The following is an 18,543-nucleotide window of genomic DNA, read 5'->3' on the forward strand; positions in this document are numbered from 1 at the left end:
CATGCACACACGTGCACAAACATGCAGCACACTCACACACGCGTGCACAAACATGCAGCACACTCACATACACACGTGTGCACAAACATGCAGCACACTCATACACACGCGTGCACAAACATGCAGCACACTCACATGCACACGCGTGCACAAACATGCAGCACACTCACATGCACACGTGTGCACAAACATGCAGCACACTCACATGCACACGCGTGCACAAACATGCAGCACACTCACACACGCGTGCACAAACATGCAGCACACTCACATACACACGCGTGCACAAACATGCAGCACACTCACACACGCGTGCGCAAATATGCAGCACACTCACATACACACGCGTGCTCAAACATGCAGCACACTCACACACGCCTGCAAATATGCAGCAAACTCACATACACACGCATGCACAAACATGCAGCACACTCACATGCACACGCGTGCACAAACATGCAGCACACTCACATACACCCACATGCACAAACATGCAGAGAGACGGCAATGAGAGAGAGAGAGAAAATATACACACTGGGGCAGATGCACTGTGAGGCCCAAGACAGAAGTTTGTGGGAGGCCCAAAGAGCAAGTGTGGAGGAAGCCAGCCCACCTGGTACTTTCCTAGCTCACAGTTTCCACAGGATGTTGCCATCCCCAAACAAATTCCTGCAACTTTAAAACTCACTATTTATCTTTTTAAGCTTTCTGCTCTTGGTTGTCTGCTTCACTCTTAAATCTCTGTTGAACATAAAAGTTGTTTTGGTTTTTTGTTTTTTTTTAAGACACAGAGACTTGCTTTGTCACCCAGGTTTCAGCGTTGTGGCACAATCACAGCTTACTGCAGCCTCTAACTCCTGGGCTCAAGCCATCCTCCTGCCTCAGGCTCCCAAGTAGCTGGAACTACTGGCCCATGCCACCATGCATACCTAATTTTTCTTATTATTTGTAGAGACAGGGTCTTACTATGTTGCCCAGGCTGGTCTCAAACTCCTGAGCTCAAGCAGTCCACCCATCTCAGCCTCCCAAAATACTGGGATTACAGGCATGAGCCACTGCGCCCAACCTAGGAAGTTCGTTATGCAGCTCTTTCCAAACTTTCTTGGTTCACAGTACCCTTAAGGTCCCAGCAAGTTTTATGCAATGCTCCTAGGCTAAAAGAAGTACTTAACAGTTCCAGCCAGGCACGGTGGCTCACGCCTGTAATCCCAGCACTTTGGGAGGCCGAGGCGGGTGGATCACGAGGTCAGGAGATCGAGACCATCCTGGCTAACATAGTGAAACCCCGTCTCTACTAAAAAATACAAAAAAATTAGCTGGGCCTGGTGGCGGGCGCCTGTAGTCCCAGCTACTCGGGAGGCTGAGGCAGGAGAATGGCGTGAACCTGGGAGGCGGAGCTTGCAGTGAGCCGAGATAGCGCCACTGCACTCCAGCCTGGGCAACAGAGTGAGACTCCGTCTCAAAGAGAAAGAAAGAAAGAAATACTTAACAGTTCCATGTATTAAGTAGTTAACTCCAAATAACTTAATAAATATTTATGTCCTAACAACTTAATAGCCATTGGGGAAAATACACATAAATTGAAATAAATAATAAAAATTTATTTCATTCTTAAACCTATTTACTAGCTAACAGGATGTGTGCACCTATTAGACAACATCCAACTTTTCTAATCTTGGTATCAGATTGAACAGCAACACTCATGCTTCCTGTTCCACAATGATTTTGTGCAGTTCTCACTGGCTGCAACCACAGAAAAGTCAGCTTCACTAAAACATGATGACATTAAAAAACATAGTACTACAGAACACTGACACGGCTGAGGTAACATTGTGTGGTGGCGCACAGATGTCAAGTATTGCTGGGCTTCCCTAAGAAATGCTGAGTAATCCCACGTCAGTTCTGTGAGTTTGCTGTGGCATCCTGGGGTGTCTTGTGTTACTGGGAACTATGGTCTGATGAAATCATTTGTCCACGACTTTCGTGTGTGTGTGTGTGTGCGCGTGTGTATAAATAAACCCACAACCAGAGCCCAGAACACATATGAATTTATACATGAATAAAAATGCACGAGAAAAGACCTAGAAAGGATACAAACCAAGCCACTAGCTCTGGCTACTTCTAAGGAGACAACATTGGGAGGAAAAGAGGTAGGTCCAGTGAGATGTTTGTCAGAATTTTTCTGCAAATGCTTTCAGGTATAACTTGTGTAATTATAAACAACAACAACAACAAAACAACCTTGCCATGTAAGAGAGTGCTAAGTTCTGTTCAGAAAGGGTCAGTCCCAAACTCCAACACACTGTGGGTACACTGTGGATGAGCGCGCTTCTCGCTCACGCACGGAAATTCCTTACGGCATTTTTTTCAAGAGCCTTCCTTCCTTTCTCATTTCCCACGGCAGCAATTCCCCGGAAGTGGCAGTCGATCGGAATCACCAGTAGCTGTTCTCTAACTACCTCCGCTACCACCTCCCCAGAGTCTGGCTGCTCACAGTCCACTCGCATTGCCGTGGGACGTGGTGGCCGTGAAGGCTGGCTGTCTCTCTGGTAGTCTGGAGCTGCTGCTTGGAGGCTGCTAGGCAAAGACTCTATTTCCCCGCCTTCTGCTCATCTAGGTGGAGCCTTGTGGCTGGCTTCTGCTAATGAGGGGAAGGGAGACAGGATCCACTTCTAAATTTAATCCTCAAGTACCCCTAAGGAGATCCACATCCTAGACTGCCCACACCTCTACCCATAAATTTCCTTGCTGCATCCATTTATCTGCTCCTTTGCTCACCCATTTCTCTTGGCTGGGGTGCCCCGGGGCGGGGCAGGGGGTGTGACTGGGACCAGAGGTGAAAAAGGAGGCCACTCTATGAGAAATTACAGAGAAGGGGCGGGACAGGGGGCGGGTAGAGAAAGAAAGAGAGAGGAGCCAGAGCAGGAAACAATGCGCTGCCGAAAATAAAAAATTAAAGCAAAAGTTTAAAAAATAGTACATAAAATTGTCAGGGGGCAGCTCTCAGTAACAATTCCACTTTTGTGACACAGGTTCCAGGAGTTACATGTCCCCTGAAACGAAGTGACCTGTTTCATTGTCCTTATTACCAAATATGAGAAGGCCAAGGGCAGTGTGCACAGATCCTCTGAAGCACAGGACTGCAGAGCTGAACCGACCTGCAGCCTCTCAGCCCTTATCAGACCGGCTCAGGGACTGGTCTGAGAGAGCACAGGGGCTTGACTCCCTGAACACCCGTCAGCTTGGGACAGAACCCAGGCCATTTTCTGCCAATTATTCTTCAGCTCATGCAGGCGTACAGGAAAGAACAAAGGTCCCAGGTGTCCTAACTCAGCCTTAATAGCCAGAGTCCATGAAATGCCCGTATAATAAGGATGCTTAGAGCTCTTAAGCACCAGGCCATAAACAGATTTCAGAAACAGAACCAGGCTCACATCTCATCTCAGCTTCTCTATTGCTACAAGAAACTCTGGTAAAACAAGTCCCTTTCTGTGCCTCAGTGTTTCCCTTTGCCAACGAGAAACCGTAAGAAGAGGCTGTGATAATTATTTTTATTCTTTATGTTTTTGACCCTCAAATGGTTATTTGGTCATTTAGTGCCTCAAAAGAGGGCACGAGGGAACTTTTCTGCTCAAAGAACTGATAAACCACCCAAGGCCTACGTGGAAAGCCTGGACCATGTCTCCCTCGGCCCAGAGTGAGAAGCGAGAGGGACCCTCGTCCCCTGCTCACTGGGCCTCCCTTCTCCACCCACGCACACGCTCCAACAATGTCCCAGCTTCCCGTTGCTGTTGTCCTAGCCTCTGCAAAGGCCCTACAATTATGCATAATTTATTCCACGTGTTTGTTTGTTGCTTCTGCCAGAGGCCTCTGTCGTAAATGTTTCAGTGCTTTAACTTTAGATGAGTTTTCTTTTGAAATAATTGTCCCCAGGGTGATGAACTGAGCAGTAAATTAACACCCCTCTATCCACAGCCTCCTCTAGGCTCCTGTTCCCTTCTAGCTGCAGTGCTCAACATAAAACATTCATTAAATAAGCACCTCAGGTGGCACAGGCAGGGGTGTGGGTGCTGGGACTGCGCACTGGCTAAATCAATATGTGGGTGACAAGTTCCATGAAGAAACTCCCAGGACCAGTTAAATCGGATTTTGTTTTAAAGTCCTTTCAGTGATATGTTTCACAGGAGTATGAAACCCACATTTGCCATCAGCCCCCCAACTCTACTTATTCACGTTCTTTGCATCTTGACACAAAAATGTATTTTTGCTCCTCTTCGAAGCCTCCCGTTATCTGAGCCCATCTGTGTCACTCCAATGACACCATCACTCAGGCACCCTCCCTCTCCTTGTCTCCCTCTCTCACACACACACACAAACTAACACAATCTCACACCACTGGCACACTCTCACACACCCACACACACGTACACACGAACACAATCTCACACATGCTCATGCCACTGACTCACTCTCACACACCTGCTCACTCACACACTCTCAACAGTTCAGGAATGGCCTGAAAAACTGACCACTGGTGTATTTATTTATTATGTCAGTGGTGAACATTCCTGTGCTTCTTGTCAAATTTTTATTTCTCTTCCCCAATAGCCTCTCCAACCTCCAACCAAGGACCCCACTTGCAAATGATTTGTGACTAGTGGGTTCTAAGGTTACATCGACTTATTGCCTGGACTTTCATGCCAGCGCTCTGCCGGTTGCTCTCAGATAGATTCCACTGTTTCTTTCCTCTGGTCCGTGCTGCGGGGCACTGACCCCAAAAACTCTATTTCCTGGAACAACTCATCAATTGACTTTTGATTAGGTCTGGCCAATGGGAGGTAATGATGGGAGCCTGGGAGGCTGAAGAGGGAAATCCAGGGTATTTCTCGTTCACTTTTTCTATCTGCTTCAGATGCCATCTCCTCTGGGATTCCAGCTCCCACTGCGTGGTCCTGGCTCCTGGGCTCTGGTAAGACCATCTCCACTCCTGTCCTTGTAGCCCTAAGGTGGTGTGCACTTCCTGCCATGCTAATCTCTCTATTGGCTCACTGTCCTGCTTGGCTCAACATCCCTTCTTCTAACACCTTTAGAATTAGCTCTTTGTATTGTCCCTCTACTGACCCACATAGCATGAGTTTTGTCTTCTTACTGTACTCTAACTAATACAAAGTTTATTGGAAGCAAAGGAGGCACGGGCTGAGAAAGCACTGAGTGAAAGACTACAGGGATGAGAGGCAAAGACCAGCACCGCTCCTCAACCTGCCAGCTCCAGCACCTTGCCATCCGCACTCAACTTAGAGCTTTACCATCTTGTAGGAACAGAGAGACATGGTGCCCTGCAGGAAACTTAAGAAAACCTCCAAATGTGTCCAGCACAGAGCAGTCTAGAAAAGATTCAAGCTAATTTAGGAAAAAAAAAAAAAAATTCAGGCTATTCTTTTGTTAAAAGTTCCAGACTCAGTATTCTTTCTTGAAAACACAATCTATGCCTATATTTATATTCCCGAATTTTCCCTACGGTCTTTTGAACCTCTAGCTGTAAACTGAGCTAATTCTCCCCACTGTTGTCCTCAGTGGAAATAGAGCATCACCCCACTAAAATTTAAACAAAACCACTAATGTAGGGTAGCGAGTTTGTCTCTCACCCATCTTTCCAGTGAATACCACAGTCTTTCTGCCTTTAGTTTAGGAAAGAAGAATCAAACCTGACTTTTTAGGAGTGTTTGAGGATCCGTTGAAGGAAAACTTTCAGCAGACACAGAAGCCAAGAGGTTAAAAGCATTGCTTTTGAGTCAGACTACCTGGCTTGGATTCTGGCTCTACCACGTATTCACACTGATCAACTTATGTCCCCTATAGACCTCAGTCTTCTCATCTGTGAGTTGGGGATCCTAACGGTTTTAAGCCTTAACGGAAATAATACCTGTAAAGCTTTGCACATTACATACAATAAGCACTCCATAAATGTTGCTTAAATTTTATCATTGTTAACATCCTCCTATGCCCGCATCCTTGAAAATCAATAAGAGAAGGTATAAGATCCAAGTTACTACCATATAAATAAATAAGGGACGGTCCAATCCCCCAAACCAATGGATTGATGACCAACATCATCTCTGCATATCAGCAAAGAAAACTGCTGACTCTCAGACCTGGGGAGGCTGTGTCATCTACTCTCCCTGCATGACAGCTGAGGTGGAAGACACCCACAAGGCTCAGCTGCCTGGTCATGGTACCATAACTCCTACCCCAGCGTCCTAATATACGGTTATCACCTCATGACAGTACAGAATATTTCATTTCAGATCGGCGTCATGTACATGTGACGTGAATTGTTCTCAGGGAAGCTGATACAGTTTGGATACTTGTTCCCACCCAAATCTCATGTTGAATTGTAATCCTCAGTGCTGGAGGTGGAGACTGGTGGGAGGTGTTTGGATCATGGGGGTGGATCCCTCATGGCTTGGTGCTGTCTTTGCAAAGGTCAGTGAGTTCCTGTGAGATCTGGTCATTTAAAAGTGTGTGGCACCACCTCCCCTATAACTCACTCCTCTTTCTCACTCCTGCTTTCAGTATGTGACGTGCCTGCTCCCCCTTCACCTTCCACAATGATTATAAACTTCCTGAAGCCTCCTTAGAAGCCAAGAAGATACCAGCACCATGCCTTTTCTAAACCCTACAGAAACATGAGCCAATTAAACCTCTGTTTTTAATAAATTACTCAGTCTTTATTTATAGCAATGCAAGAATGGCCTTAGAGGGAAACCTTCTAGAGAGAGTTTAAAACAAACCAAAAAAAAAAAAAAAAAAAAAGCAATGGCCTACAGCTAACATGAGACTTAATGGTGAAAGACTAAATTTTTTTTCTCCTGTGATCAAAAACAAAGCAAGGAAGTCCATTCTCACCACTTTTTTTTTTTTTTTTTTTTTTGAGACAGAGTCTCGCTCTGTCAACCAGGCTGGAGGGCAATGGCGTGGTCTCAGCTCACTGCCAGCTCTGCCTCCTGGGTTCATACCATTCTCCTGGTTCAGCCTCCCGAGAAGCTGGGACTACAGGTGCCCGCCACCGCATCTGGCTAATGTTTTGCATTTTTAGTAGAGACAGTGTTTCACCGTGTTAGCCAGGATGGTCTCGATCTCTTGACCTCGTGATCCACCCGCCTCAGCCTCCCAAAGTGCTGGGATTACAGGTGTGAGCCAACGTGCCCGGCCTCACCACTTCTATTCAGCATTGTACAGGAGATTCTAATCAGGGCAATCAGGAAATGGGTGGAGGGAGCAGGGACAAAATATATCCAGATTGGAAAAAAGAAGTAAAACTATTGCTATTCACAGATGACATGATCTCACAAATAGAAAATCCTAAGCAATCCATTAAAAATTATTAGAGCTAATAAATGAGTTCAGAAAAGTTGTGGGATACAAGATCAATATAGAAAAATCAATTATATTTCTATATACTGGCAATGAGCAATCCAAAAATAAAATCAAGACAACTATATTTTCAATAGCATCAAAAAAATAAAAATAATTATCAATAAATTTAACAAAGTATGTACAAGATGTGTACACCAAAAACTATAAAACATTGTTGAAAAAATAAAAGGTCTACATAAATAGAAAGATATGCCACAGTATAGAAGACTTACTATTGCCAAGATGGCAATTCTTCCAAAATTAGTGTGTAGATTCAACTCAATCCCTACCAAAATCCCAGCTTGCTTTCTTATAGACATGGACAAGCTAGTCATGAAGTTCATATGGAAATGCAAAGCACCCAGAATTGTCAAAACAATTTTGAAAAAAAAGTACAAAGTCAGAGGACGCATACCCCCAATTTCAAAACTTACTATATAAGCAGAGCAATCAAGATAGGGTGATATTACATAAGAACAGACATATAGATCAATGGAATCGAATTGATGTCCGGGAATAAACTCTTACATTTGTGGTCAATTGACTTTTGATAAGGTGTCAGGATAATCCAGTAAGGAAACAGTCTGTTCAACACATGGTGCTGGGACAACTGAATACCCACATGCAGAAAAATACATTTGAATCCCCTCCTTTAATCACACCCAAACATGAACTCAAAATGGATCATAGGCCTAACTGCAAGTGTTAAAACTATAAAATTCTTAGAGGAAAAATTAGAAATCTCTTAATGACATTGGATTAGGCAACGGTTTCTTAGATATAGCACAAAAGCATAAGTGACAAAATTAGATAAATTGAACTACTTCAAAATTTAAAACTTGTGCTTCAAATAATATCATCAATAAAGTGAAAAGACAATCTACAGAATTAAAGAAACTATTTCTACATCATATTATTTGATAAGATTGGTATTCCAAATATATAAAGAACTTCATATATCCCAAATATATAAAGAACTTCATATATTCCAAATATATAAATAACTCTTATAACCTGATAATCAAAAGCCAATTAACCCAATATTTTTAAGAGGCAAAGGATTTGAATAAATATTTTTCCAAAGACGACATGCAAATGACCAAAAAACCCATGAAAAGACGTTCACATCATTAGTCATCAGGGAAATGCAAGTTAAAACTACAGTGAAATACCACGTCACACCACTGGGATGGATAAAATTTAAAAAACAGATGATAAGCATTGGTGAGGATATGGAGATGCTGGAAACCTCATAAATAGCTGGTTGGAATGTAAAATAATATAGCCACTTTGGAAAAATAGCATGGCAGTTCTTTAAAATGTTAAACATAGAGTTACCATATGACCCAGCAATTCTACTCCTAGGTATATACTCAAGAGAAAAAAAAAAAGCTGGTACACAAACATCCATTGCAGCATTATTCATAGTAGCCCAAAGATGGAGACCACCCAAATGTCCATCAACTGCACTGATAAATAAAATGAATCAAATCCAAAATACGGAATATTATTTGGCAATAAAAAAGAATGAGGTACTGATATATGCTACAACATGAATGAATGCTTAAAAAAATATTGCTAAGTGAAAGAAGCTGAGGACCGCATATTCTACAATACCATTTACAAGAAAGTCCAAAATAGGCAAATCTATAGAGACAGAAAGTAGATTAGTTGTTACCCACGGCTTGGCAACTATTGGGTACAGGGTTTCTTTCTAGGATAATAAAAAGGTTTTCAACATAAATTGTGTAGATAATTGCACAAATCTGTGAATATGCTAAAAACCATTGAATTGTACACTTTAAATGGGTGAATTTTAGTGTATAAAATTAAATCTCAATAAAAATGCTTAAAAAGTAAATGGACTTGGTATCTTTAAAATTTAAAAAAAAAAAAAAAAAAGCAAATAGGTCTTGGGGATCAGGCAGAGCTGGGTTTGATTACCACCTTCCACACAACTAGCTATGTGGTCTTAAGCAAATTCCTGCACAACTCTGGGCATCAGTAAATGGTAGCTTTTTACCATTCAGCAGGAAGGAAAGTTAGGAGAGGTGGGGATATGCAGCATCAGGGTTACCGTGAAGGCAGAACCAAGGTGATCTTCTGGGGTGAAACAAGCACATCCAAGACCATCAGCTAGAATTTGATTCTGTAGTCCCTGTCTATTCCTCAGAAGAAGGTGCCTTTCCTAAATATTCCACATGCAATGGTGCCCCTGCAGCAATGCTATGCAGCGGGTATTGACTAAAACTCTTCCTGCAGACAAGAGCAGCGTCCATCTGTATCTCCCACCTATGGCTGGATTTGGCAAGAACAGGATCATTTGCAATGTTGAAGAAACGGAGGGAACACAAGAAGGACCCTGACAATCAAATTCTAGGCCATTTTTATCTTACACTGCTCATCGGAGAAGGTCATCTCCCCCCACTGCCCATAAAGCATTAGCTGCTTTGAGCTTTGCGTTCTCAACAGTGTAATGAAAATAGATGTTGAATGCTAAAACATAAACATATGCATCATTCATAATGCATTCAGATGTTTTTTAATTATTCATGGTTCCTGAAAGTTATTTGACCAATCATGCATATATACCCAAGCAATGTTTATATTAGAACCACAGCCTCAGTGTACGCAATTCCAGCTCCTTGGCATTCCCGTCTATGGAATTAAAATTAAATGAGTCAGTGGTCAATAAAAGTTACATGTGATTTCCATGAAATTATCCATTGTATACTGCTATGGGGTAGAGAAAGAAGTTTGCATGGCGTTGCTGAAGCTGACAGAACACAGAATGCTTGCTTTCTGATGAGGGTGGCAGTGATGACGAGTCTTTCCTAAGAATGAATTCATTATTTCCCTGAATAATTGGTGGTCTTGGACTTGGTCGTCGTCTAGGAAAAAAAATAACTCAGAGGGCCACCCTCTCTGTTCTGTTTAAGTTCTGTTTTCTTAAAAGAAAAAAAAAAGTGCCAGTATTTTGGGCTCGAAAACACCACATTCTTCTGTTTTGATGCTTGCATAAATTTGCATGTTAACATGAATGGTTCCAACTTAAAGAACGTGAAATGAAATGAAATTTGAATTCAAATCCAAGATGGAGAAAAGACACATCTAAAAGCAACAGATTTTCAATCTAGTGGATTTTTTTTTTTCAAGAACCAGATTAAGAAAGTCATAAACTCTTTCTCTCTCTCTCCCTGCACCCCTCAACCACTGCTTTCAAAGACGGGTGGCACACAGAGACAGGTATCCCAAAGAGCATCCCCATGTCCCCTCAGCATACATACTCAGTATTTTTACGAACCACAGCACACATTCCGAAGCTCTGTTTTAATGACTACATGCCACCATGAAACTCAGAGACATGACTCAGAGGACACGGTCAAAATCACGTATCCACTTTTGGAGGCCCACCGAGATAAAATGAAATGTAAGGAACATTGTGTGAGTAGCTTGAGCAAATATAGGCATGAATTTGCCTCTGCAGGCCCTAAGAGCCATTTCTTGCTTCATCCTTTGATTTTTCCCATTGCAGTTGAAGGCTGTATGTCATAGTGGTTAGGTGCACAGACTAACAGACCTGCCTTGGAATCCCAGATCCACCAATGATTTACTGGCTGTGTGACCTCTGGCAAATGACTTAATCTGTGGACATAACTTTTTTCATGAGTCTTCATTTACATAGCAATAGTACCAGCCTCGCAGACTTATTGTGAGATAATGCAGCACATTTAGAACAGTGTCTAACATAGAGCAAGCATTCCATAAGGATTAGGCGTGGTGGCGGTTGCTATGGTGGGGTATTAAATGTTAAATGTTACTATTTTTTTTTTTTTTTTTTTAATTCTTTTGAGACAGAGTCTCGCTCGGTCGCCCAGGCTGGAGTGCAGTGGCCGGATCTCAGCTCACTGCAAGCTCCGCCTCCCGGGTTCCCGCCATTCTCCTGCCTCAGCCTCCCGAGTAGCTGGGACTACAGGCGCCCACCACCTCGCCCGGCTAGTTTTTTGTATTTTTTAGTAGAGACGGGGTTTCACCATGTTAGCCAGGATGGTCTCGATCTCCTGACCTCGTGATCCGCCCGTCTCGGCCTCCCAAAGTGCTGGGATTACAGGCTTGAGCCACCGTGCACGGCCAAATGTTACTATTATTCAAACTTTAGATGATGGTAGGAACCAGGCCTGAACTGCTTCTCCTCCAACCTGCCCTCCCATTTTGACCAGACAGCACCACCCGGGAAAGAGCAGTCAAGTCATCGCGAAAGCCCATTGCCAACGATCTCTGGCTGCAGGACAATGTGAGATGTCATGTTCTCATCCCATCCTGCCCCACATCAACCCTTTCTCAGGCCCAGTCTCCCTTCAGTAAGGTGTGCCAAACAAAATGACAACAGGATCTCAACAAGTAAAGGGGACCGTGAGCAACGAGGGCAGCCTCGTACCTCGTGGCCAGACTCCGTAGTGTTTGTTTCCAATTTCTGGACAGCCGACTTGTTGCTCTCCTTTAGCATTTTCTCTCGAACTTTGGTTTCATACTCAGGCCTGGAATGTTCCTAAACCAAAGAGCAGAGAGTGGTTAGTAAACGAAAGGAAGAATGGCCTTGGCCTGTGGGTTATAACCAGACACATGTACACTAACATCAGCGTTTAGGATTGGACGCTATTGGATATGAACTGCCACACCAAACACAATCACAAGGCATCTAGACGTCACAATCTAACATAAGAACACAACGTGAGGAAGAGACAAGGGACACACAATACTCGTTGTCACACTGAAAACCAAACCTGGGCACGTTCCTGGGGATAGCGCCGGTGTTGAGAAAAGAGAGAGGAAATGTTAACTAGATGATTGATATGAAGAGAGGCCCAGTACTTTGCAGAGCCGTTTCACCAGAGGCAGAGGGATATCCCTGGTCATCCCACCAACTATTGTCAGACCTCAAACTTCTAACTTTCAACAAGCCAGCTCCCAGCTGGAGAAACAGATGTGCCCCACAGCTGGGAGTGAGGGCAACAACAAAACTCCTTCCCTGCTCCATTATTCTCTGAGCTAAAATGGCGACCAATAAACATCAAAGTCAAGGGTGGCCATAGGGAATCTTAAAATTCACTTGCCTGGACCTGTTTCCTGTACAGCCTCGGTGAGTAACTCATTGGCAAGTACAGCAATGCTCAAGAGACCTCACTGGGCCATTCAGCAACACAAACCTGAATCGTGAGTCACCAGGCATGGGAAAGAGCACCTAACTAATCCAGAGGACCATGGTCAAATCAGTGCAGATGCTGGGGCAGGAAGATGCATGACTCACTTCAAAGAAAATTTAACTGTGTACACCTGGCCTCATTGGCGGGTCTTCCTTACGGTTTCCAGCTCAAGAACAAACATCTACAGGTGTGAGGACTTCATGTTTCTGCATCGTTTATTGATAACTCCTGGGCAGGGATTCAGGTACTGGCTCACAGTGGGCTCTGCTATTCAGGGAACACACATGTCCTTATCCCTGTCCATATGTCAGAGATTCCAAAGGTCAACAGGCCAGGCTCTTGACCTCTCTCTGGCTTTCCTAAGACATACCACGATGCAGGAGAGGACAGACCATGTAAGTGACTAACAAGCATAACTAAAACAACAGCAGGTGGTGCCATTCCATCGTCACCCATTCTCCAAGGGGACGTCAGTCCCACCCCTTCCAGGAGGCCTTCTCCAACTGTTGCAACATACCTACCAGGTGGGGTCTCCTCCCTCTCTGAATTCCTAGACTTTTATAGCTTATACCACACATTGCAGCTCTTCATTACGTATTTTTCTTTTATTGTTTCCTAGCTGTTTTGCATGTGAGAGGCTTCTTACCCTAACATAAAGATCAGCTACCTGCTCTGTATTATTCTGTGTTTTGCACAGTACTTGGCACCATGCACAACACACAGAAATCTCTAAATGCTTGTAAAGTGCACTTGATTTTGTCTCTCACCTTCATCCGTTCTCCAACACAGCATTTGCTAATGTGTGTGCCAAGAGAATTTCAGCTAAAAAAGGACTCCAAGGTCTAAAACACTGGAAAACACTATAATGTATCGACTTTCTGAGAGTCACAATGAGCATATTAAAAACTCTGAAGAGTGCTACTGTCAAGACACTTGCTTAATTTTCCTAAGCCCATCATTTCCCACAGAGCAACTTTTGCCTGTAACAATTAATAACCTGCAGAAATACTTTGAGAACTATGGTTTGAGGTTGTCCCCCGTGGCCTCTGAAATTTGGTTGCTTTACTTCTACATTATTCCAATGGGAGATTTTAATTACAAACTGTAGCAGTATCTTTCAGTGAGTTCCAGAAGAACATGGGTTCTAAATCTCTTCAAGCCAGAGGAGGCTTTCCCCTTTCACACCCCGCACAGGGGCTAAGGGAGGCACCCCCAGCTGACCGGCAGGATGTTTCTGATTATCTCTGGCTTTCCAGGGCATGATGTGGCAGGACATAGAGGAGTTGGCTTGAATCCCTCTAGGTGTGGCTGTGGCTTACCTCCCCCCACACTGGGCCTCAGTTCAGAGCTGCCTCATCTTTTTTTTCTTTTTGAGACAGAGTCTCGCTGGGCTGCCCAGGCTGGACTGCTGTGGCATGATCTCGGCTCACTGCAACCTCCACCTTCTGGGCTCAAGCGATTCTCCTGCCTCAGCCTCTGGAGTAGCTGGGACTGCAGGCACATGCCACCAGGCCCAGCTGATTTTTTTGTGTTTTTAGTAGAGACAGGGTTTCATCATGTTGATCAAGCTGGTCTTGAACTCCTAACCTCAGGTGATCCGCCCACCTCGGCCTCCCAAAGTGCTGGGATTACAGGCATGAGGCACTCCACCTGGCCATAACTCTCATCTTTTTAAAGCAAGCCTAGCTTCCTAAGCACTCAGACAGGAATGTGAAACTCAAGGAAGAGACAGGCTGCGCTGCACTCCGCTGAAGCAGGCCTGACAAGGACCTCCCTGTTTGCAGCCAAGCAAGTAGGACGAGGTTACAGAATCCCTCAGAAGTGGACAACTGAGCTCCTGGCCAAGCAAGTAGGACGAGGTTACAGAATCCCTCAGAAGTGGACAACTGAGCTCCTGGCCAAGCAAGTAGGACGAGGTTACAGAATCCCTCAGAAGTGGACAACTGAGCTCCTGGCCAAGCAAGTAGGACGAGGTTACAGAATCCCTCAGAAGTGGACAACTGAGCTCCTGGCCAAGCAAGTAGGACGAGGTTACAGAATCCCTCAGAAGTGGACAACTGAGCTCCTGGCCAAGCAAGTAGGACGAGGTTACAGAATCCCTCAGAAGTGGACAACTGAGCTCCTGGCCAAGCAAGTAGGACGAGGTTACAGAATCCCTCAGAAGTGGACAACTGAGCTCCTGGCCAAGCAAGTAGGACGAGGTTACAGAATCCCTCAGAAGTGGACAACTGAGCTCCTGGCCAAGCAAGTAGGACGAGGTTACAGAATCCCTCAGAAGTGGACAACTGAGCTCCTGGCCAAGCAAGTAGGACGAGGCTACAGAATCCCTCAGAAGTGGACAACTGAGCTCCTGGCCAAGCAAGTAGGACGAGGTTACAGAATCCCTCAGCAGTGGACAACTGAGCTCCTGGCCAAGCAAGTAGGACGAGGTTACAGAATCCCTCAGCAGTGGACAACTGAGCTCCTGGCCAAGCAAGTAGGACGAGGTTACAGAATCCCTCAGAAGTGGACAACTGAGCTCCTGGCCAAGCAAGTAGGACGAGGCTACAGAATCCCTCAGAAGTGGACAACTGAGCTCCTGGCCAAGCAAGTAGGACGAGGTTACAGAATCCCTCAGAAGTGGACAACTGAGCTCCTGGCCAAGCAAGTAGGACGAGGTTACAGAATCCCTCAGAAGTGGACAACTGAGCTCCTGGCCAAGCAAGTAGGACGAGGTTACAGAATCCCTCAGCAGTGGACAACTGAGCTCCTGACCAAGCAAGTAGGACGAGGCTACAGAATCCCTCAGAAGTGGACAACTGAGCTCCTGGCCAAGCAAGTAGGACGAGGTTACAGAATCCCTCAGAAGTGGACAACTGAGCTCCTGGCCAAGCAAGTAGGACGAGGTTACAGAATCCCTCAGAAGTGGACAACTGAGCTCCTGGCCAAGCAAGTAGGACGAGGTTACAGAATCCCTCAGAAGTGGACAACTGAGCTCCTGGCCAAGCAAGTAGGACGAGGTTACAGAATCCCTCAGCAGTGGACAACTGAGCTCCTGGCCAAGCAAGTAGGACGAGGCTACAGAATCCCTCAGAAGTGGACAACTGAGCTCCTGGCCAAGCAAGTAGGACGAGGCTACAGAATCCCTCAGAAGTGGACAACTGAGCTCCTGGCCAAGCAAGTAGGACGAGGTTACAGAATCCCTCAGAAGTGGACAACTGAGCTCCTGGCCAAGCAAGTAGGACGAGGTTACAGAATCCCTCAGAAGTGGACAACTGAGCTCCTGGCCAAGCAAGTAGGACGAGGTTACAGAATCCCTCAGAAGTGGACAACTGAGCTCCTGGCCAAGCAAGTAGGACGAGGTTACAGAATCCCTCAAAAGTGGACAACTGAGCTCCTGGCCAGAGCAGAATCCAGCCCCTGGGAGGGCTGCTTTGACACACCCAGCCATGGACAGATCAGCCTTATTCCTGATGTTCCCTACACACAACAGCACTGGATGGGTAATCTGATGCCAAGTCATCACAGATCATCACCCCTCCCACCGAGACTCTGGGAACTATTTCCATTTGGTCAGTCTCCCCAGGAGCCAGCTGGGAGGAAGAACCCAAGCCTGCTCAGGACCACACTTGTCTTATCTAAAGAGGTAAGTCCAGAGATACATCCAACAAATGTCTTCAACCAAGAGTCATCAAGCACCCGCTATACTCTGAGCTGTTTCCAGGCACTGAGGCTATCCTGCCAGTCCTAAACACAAGATCCCTCCTTCCCTGGAACTTACCTCCAAGTAGAGGCAAGTTACAGTGAGTAAACCAGCACAGGAACGAGAAACTAGCAGATGAGGACAAGAACAGCAGAGGAAATAAAGCAGGATGGCTGCTTCAGACTGGGGAGCTGCGGGAGGCTAATCTGAAGATGGCAATGTTTTCACTGAGACGCAAAAGCCGAGAAAAGACAGGCCTTGCAGAGTCTGAGGGAAAAGCAGTCTGTGCAACAGGAACAGCCAGGGCAAAGGCTGGAATGAGCTCGAGACAGAATGAAGGCCTAGGTAGCTGGAAGGTCTAAGCACGAAGGAGAAGGACAGGAGCTGGGGTTAGAAAGGTAGGCAGAGGATTTGGTTTCCTATGAAACCAGAAAGAAGTCACTGAGGATATCTAAGCTTTGATGTGATACATGAGGGGTGGGAGAGAGATGGGCGGGCAGGATATCTGTGTTCGGATAAGGCCACACTCTAAGAGTTCCAGGGTATTCCTGATGTGACAGGAGGTAATGGGTAAGAGTGGCCCACTGAGTTGAAGATGATCCCATTTCAGAGTATAAAACTCTGGAGGTCTGGCAGATCTCCCTGCAACAAGGACAAACAGGATCACGGGAGTCCTTCAATAAGTCCCGTGGTGATGCCCACAGGGACACCCATAGGCAGACCTGCACCGGCCCAGGGGGTGGGCTCTTGGACTTGGTAGATGCCTTCCTTCCCCACCCTCATAAGAAAGCAGTCTCCAGTCTTCTTCTGGCTTCTCTCTGGTTTCCAAGCTGGACTTAAGCCCTACTGCTTGTTCTACCCCTCCTGGGGTGACCCACCTGCTGGAGGCACCCAGGTGGGAGGACTAGAGGGTGCACAAGCTTTGGTGTATGTCAGCTGGCACCCTCCTTTCCCCTGGGAAGCAAGTGCTTCCTATTGGATACCACGGGGAAGAAAGATGTCTTAAGGTTATAGACAGCTAGACTCGCAAGTATTCCTGATACTGGGAGGGGTCTGGTTAAAACCGAAAAAAACTTCGGGCGGCATCACGAGGTCAGGAGATTGAGACCATCATGGCTAACATGGTGAAACCCCGTCCCTACTAAAAATACAAAAAAAATTAGCCGGGTGTGGCAGCGGGCTCCTGTAGCCCCAGCCACTCAGGAGGCTGAGGCAGGAGAATAGCGCGAACCTGGGAAGCGGAGCTTGCAGTGAGCTGAGATCACGCCACTGCACTCGAGCCTGGGCAACTGAGACTCCATCTCAAAAAAAAAAACACAAAAAACAAAAAAAAACTTCTAATCATGGCTTTCAAGGACCCCTGCCTCCCTCCCTCCAATGCCCAAGTAACATCTGCCTTCCACTCACTCCTCATTTTGAATGTGGGTTAAATGCTTCATCTAAGTCCTAGGACCCTTGTTCAAGTCATGCGTACCTTGCTATCCTGACCTTCATGCCTTCCCATGGCCTGGGAGATACAGATTAGCAATCAGGACCCTCCCTGACCCGGTCACCAGACTATGCTTTTCCCTTGTCACCACTGCATACTGAGCCCTGTCCCCTGCAGCCAACGTGACTTTCAAGATATCTTGTTGTTGCCTATCTACACCCCTCGCTTTCCCAGGTCAAGGCTTCTGCTGCTGTTTCTTTCTTGTGGGCGCCCCTTCTTCCCTTTGCTGTCCATTAAAAGCCAACCAGTCTTCAAAACCCTGATTTTTTAAGAATTTCCTCTCTACATTAGCCGGAGCAATTTCTCTCGCACACTCTCCATTCTATTCTAAATATTTATAGACCAAAGAGCACCCTGCTGAATGCAGCCCCTCGGAGATCAGACACTATGCCTGAGATAATTCCATATTCCATACAAAAACCTAGTATGTAGTGGATGCTTAATGGCCATGTTCAGAATTGAACTGAAATTGATGTGTGCTAATCCAAACTAGAAATGCATTAAAGGAAAAGTTGAGGCTGGCCTGTGCACATGCGGGGCACACCAATCACACTACAGAACCAACCAGCCTTGCAGCAACCTCACACGGAGATCCCATCCGGATTGTCTCCTTAGGCCCCGGGTAAACCCAGTCTTGGCCAGGCCCCTCTCAGCCAGCACATGAGCTCCTCAAATCATGTACCTCCCAGGAAGTCACCATGGCTCATTGGGTTAAACAGATAAACAGGAAACCTGGCTACAGAAAGAAAAAT

General features: G+C 45.7%; 1 protein-coding gene across 4 annotated transcripts in view; it reads right to left on the reverse strand.

The window, feature by feature from the left end:
• ANO2 (anoctamin 2) overlaps positions 1 to 18,543 on the reverse strand; it is a 383,296-nt gene that overhangs the window by 156,660 nt on the left and 208,093 nt on the right. For all 4 annotated transcript variants that reach the window (XM_045364578.2, XM_074006133.1, XM_074006134.1 and 1 more), the window contains one exon: positions 11,855 to 11,965. In XM_045364578.2, coding sequence (XP_045220513.2) covers positions 11,855 to 11,965 — 111 coding nt within the window. The remainder of the gene's footprint in view (positions 1 to 11,854; positions 11,966 to 18,543) is intronic.

The sequence above is a fragment of the Macaca fascicularis genome, chromosome 11 (assembly GCF_037993035.2).
Source record: "Macaca fascicularis isolate 582-1 chromosome 11, T2T-MFA8v1.1".
Lineage (NCBI taxonomy): Eukaryota > Metazoa > Chordata > Mammalia > Primates > Cercopithecidae > Macaca > Macaca fascicularis.